The following is a 4,247-nucleotide window of genomic DNA, read 5'->3' on the forward strand; positions in this document are numbered from 1 at the left end:
ATGTTGCATAACATGACTTGATCATGGCAGTCCTCTGGTCAGCATTTATCTTCCTCGAAAGTCTCTCACCCGCGGGTCATTTGCACGATTTCTTCTCATCAACGTGGCTAGAAAATGCCACGACTAAATATAAAAAAAAAAAAAACAAATTTGGGTTGGCCATATTATATAAAAAAGTAGCGAGAATAATGGGGTGAAGAAAAAAAAAGAAAGAAAAACCGCAAAATGTTTTTGGGGAGCTTCTTTATGGACCAATGATTTGAAGGGGTGACATAGCAATATTTATTGTAGGGGGTGATTTAATAATTCACCCGAATGGAATCTTCTTAAGATGGGCGCGTTCACACAATGGAGTGTAGATACTTTTTTTTTAATTATTTATTCAAAAAGTTCTAAAGCTGTTTAGAGCTTTTAAATGACGTATATAACCTTGACTTGTGCGAGGATAGTATGCAACGCTCTCTTGAGATTTTTTTTTTTTTGTTGTTGTTGTTGTTGCTAGAAGTCTGGAAATGAGAATTTGACATCAACTTTTGCAAACTTGTAAGGGGTAAAAAGGGAAAAAAAGAAAAAAAGAAATATATCAACAAATCTATTAAATTTATTTCGTGCTAATTGGGAAGAAATCCACTTATTACCAGATTTCTTTAACTTATTAACAATTATAGAATTTTCCTACAATAACTTCATATTTATAGGAAGTGAAGCAAGATATTTGTGACGATGTCACATTTCTTTCTACACCAAAGAACCAAATCTAATATAATCTAATTATCAATAAATAAGATCCAATTATATTATAGTCAAGGTCCAATGCTTACATGATTATAGTGATATTATGACACACCGGATCATAGCTCATTCCGCCACGACTTCCTTTTTGACCCGAACAACGAGGGCAATTTAGTCAAACGAAGCGATCAATTCGATCCACATTTTCTTTTTAATTACATAATGCATTACATACATGCTTCAAGTGGGCCACACCAACTTTATAGCCCTTTCGCATGAAACGAGCCTGTTTCCTCCAATCACACTGACCTCTATTTGGTAGTTTTGGTGCTTTATTTCGTTTCATTAAAAATTTGCCACCTACCCAAATCATTGACCGTACATCCATATTGTCCAAACGAATCACATCCGTCCAAATTGATATCCAGTATCGGCCACACGATCTCCAAATATCCGACGACCGAGAGTGAATTACTAGAACTTTCTGTCCTTCCTACCCCTATATCTTCCCCATTGCCGTCTCTCCACCACCAAAGCTCAGTCAAGGCTTGTGCTCTGCTCGTGTCAGTCCCGCGCTAGGGTTTCGTTAGTCTCTCGTTTCTCTTCCGTTCTCTCTCGTCTAAGCTTTTCTGCTCCAAAAGGTTTGTTGCGATTGTTTTGTTTTCTCAATCATCGGTTTCGAAATTTCCGATCTGTTATGGCTTCTTCGTTTCTCAATCTCTGTTGTTTTTCTGCGAAATGTTGTTTCCTAACGATCTGGAGTTTCTGATTTGTTTGGTTTGGAAGCAGAATCGGCGATCATGGCCAAGAACTACCCAACCGTGAGTGAAGACTACAAGAAGGCCGTCGACAAGGCCAAGAAGAAGCTCAGAGGATTCATCGCTGAGAAGAACTGCGCTCCTCTCATTCTCCGACTCGCGTATGTTTCTGTACATGTTGATTTTTCTGTGTTTGTCGTTTGTGAATGAATCTGACATTTCATGGAGTCTTTTTTTTTTTTTTTTGGGTTGATTTCTGCCTCTGCAGATGGCACTCTGCTGGGACCTTTGACAAGAAGACGAGGACCGGCGGTCCGTTCGGAACCATTAGGTACCCAGAGGAGCTCGCTCACGGCGCCAACAATGGCCTCGATATCGCCGTTAGGCTTTTGGAGCCCATCAAGGAACAATTCCCTATCATTTCTTACGCTGACTTCTATCAGGTACTTTAATATCTCCTTTTTTTAATTGTTCACTTGGAAATACGACGTTTTACTTTTGAATCTATCTTTACACACACGCACACATGTATTATTTTATGGTTTGTTGACTCTAATTTCTTTTTAAATTTTAGTTGGCTGGTGTTGTTGCTGTCGAGGTTACTGGTGGCCCTGAGATTCCATTCCACCCAGGAAGAGAGGTGAAGATTCTTCGCTTCTCACTTTATAATTTGATTTAAATCCTTGACATTTATGCGTTTGATTTTCTTTTTTAAGTGTTTGTTCATGTGCTTGAAATTATGTTGAAAATATTTATGTGTCTTAATTAGATCAATTGTTTAGGCTACTTACGTGTTTTAATTAGATTTCTAATTTTTGTACTCTAAATCTGAATTCTCTGGGTCATTATTTTCTTAATTTTCATTTTAGAGCATGTAGTTAGCTTTCTGATTATTTAGATTTTTAAAAATTATTGGCGGGGAGTGATTTTTGTTAGTTTAGTGGTTTCGTTGTTCTTTGCTATTCTATCAAGTGTTTTCTCTTACATGTTTTGCATATTTGTTCTTTTTAGTTTGTATAAGTAATCATTTATTTGCATTGACAGACTGTTGGTGGATGATTTAGTTACTGTCTGGTTGAATGTTTTGGCGATAATGTCATGTCCTATTTGGCTTCGTAATTAACTGTCATAAACAGATCAATCATAGAACTTTTCTTTCCCAATTGTGTTTCGAACAATACAGCTATTATGATGATATTTGCCAACTCGTTAAGATGAAATTTGTTATCCTGAGTGTGTTGGTCTTCATGAAATGTGCTTCATTGTTTTTCCCTGTTACAAAGATTTCATTTGATATTGATACTTGCCCTTTAATTGTCAGGACAAGCCTAACCCACCACCAGAAGGCCGTCTTCCTGATGCTACCAAGGGTCAGTAGTCTTGTAACTTTGTATATTGTAGACTGTAGGAATGGATTTTTATGTTTTTTTGTTGTATCACTTAAAACAATTGGAGTACTGATTTAGTAACGTACTTCTTTGGTGTTTCAGGTTCTGACCATTTGAGGGATGTGTTTGGTACCATGGGCCTCAGTGACCAGGATATTGTTGCTCTCTCTGGTGGTCACACTCTGGTATGTTCATTCTTAGATGTGTCTTTCATCTTTTCATTGTAACTATTTTTGGTGTAATTTGTGTTAAAACTATCGAAATTTCTCAGGGAAGGGCCCACAAGGAACGCTCTGGTTTTGAGGGACCCTGGACTAGCAACCCTCTCATCTTTGACAACACCTACTTTACGTAAGTGTCATTTCCTGCCTTTGCTTTAGTAATCGCATTTTCATGTCTTGGCATTAGGAGCCATAGTTGTTATATACGTATATTCTTAACAATGGTCCTCAATTTTTATCAGTGAACTCCTGAGTGGAGAGAAGGAAGGCCTTCTACAGCTTGTATCTGACAAGACACTTCTGACAGACCCCGTCTTCCGCCCACTGGTTGAGAAATATGCTGCGGTGTGTATCTCGTTTCTTTCTCTATTTGAATTTGTCTATGTAATAGGATTTCTCCTTAAACTTGTTTGTTTGACAATCTTCTACTCAGGATGAGGATGCCTTCTTTGTTGATTACGCTGAAGCCCATCTCAAGCTCTCAGAGCTAGGGTAAGGCAAATAAAATTTTAATCGATTCCATTACTTGTAAATTCTTTTTTCCCAAACTTTCAGATTTGCTTACTGTTTATTTTCTGTTGCAGATTTGCTGATGCCTAAGCATGGGACACTCACGATGGTGCAATATCTGCTTGCCTTGCTTTTCTTTTCTCTTTTTTTGTGTTTTCATTGTTGGTAAATGACGGAATTGGTGGATTTTCTATCAAGGATTAGAAACGGAAGAAAAAAAGGGGAACTAGGTGGTTTTCTGCTGCGCTTTTTCTTTTTTGGGACGTGTTTGAACCGAAATATTCTAGTGCAACGCAGTGGTAATCAGCTTTTTAATTAAATAATATTACACTTCTAGTCTGAATGTTCATTTGGATTGCTCTGAGGTTTTCTACCCACATTTTTTCATAGACTACTTGAATTGTTCTGTTGTTTGAGCTCTGATGGTTTTTTCGTGCGTTAGACGCAAAGAAAGTTCTTTAGATTTGTGAACGCTCTTTTGGTTTTTTGTTTTACGAGTTGGGCCATTTCTAGTTCAGTAATGTCGATTGATGATTTTGTATGAGGAGGTCAGACGGCCTGATTGCAAAACGTTGATGTCGTTAGTCTTCTCTATGACGACGTTGCTGGACTTTAGGGGCCACTCATCAACTCAAGAA

At 37.7% G+C, this 4,247-nt stretch overlaps 1 protein-coding gene across 2 annotated transcripts; it reads left to right on the forward strand.

Annotated features, from left to right (window-relative positions):
• Positions 1-1,254: 1,254 nt before the first annotated feature.
• LOC21394468 (L-ascorbate peroxidase, cytosolic) lies at positions 1,255-3,958 on the forward strand. 2 transcript variants are annotated; one of them, XM_024176023.1, is made up of 10 exons: positions 1,255-1,373; positions 1,519-1,651; positions 1,759-1,933; positions 2,065-2,130; positions 2,812-2,860; positions 2,981-3,063; positions 3,150-3,229; positions 3,342-3,444; positions 3,533-3,591; positions 3,684-3,958. In XM_024176023.1, exons 2-10 carry the CDS (start codon positions 1,533-1,535, stop codon positions 3,697-3,699), a joined length of 750 nt encoding a protein of 249 aa, XP_024031791.1. In that variant the 5' UTR covers positions 1,255-1,373; positions 1,519-1,532; the 3' UTR covers positions 3,700-3,958. The 2 variants fall into 2 exon arrangements, with proteins under 2 accessions (XP_024031791.1, XP_010112332.1); XM_010114030.2 differs by having other exon boundaries at positions 1,522-1,651.
• Positions 3,959-4,247: the final 289 nt, after the last annotated feature.

Source organism: Morus notabilis, unplaced genomic scaffold (genome assembly GCF_000414095.1).
Source record: "Morus notabilis unplaced genomic scaffold, ASM41409v2 Scaffold160, whole genome shotgun sequence".
In the NCBI taxonomy this organism is placed as follows: Eukaryota; Viridiplantae; Streptophyta; class Magnoliopsida; order Rosales; family Moraceae; genus Morus; species Morus notabilis.

Bases quoted from the DNA above. Each gene is read 5' to 3' on its own strand.
- LOC21394468 (XM_024176023.1), top strand. From the start codon at position 1,533: ATGGCCAAGAACTACCCAACCGTGAGTGAAGACTACAAGAAGGCCGTC. The intron at 3,064-3,149 runs GTATGTTCATTC...GAAATTTCTCAG, and splicing joins TCTCTGGTGGTCACACTCTG to GGAAGGGCCCACAAGGAACG. The intron at 3,230-3,341 runs GTAAGTGTCATT...AATTTTTATCAG, and splicing joins TTTGACAACACCTACTTTAC to TGAACTCCTGAGTGGAGAGA.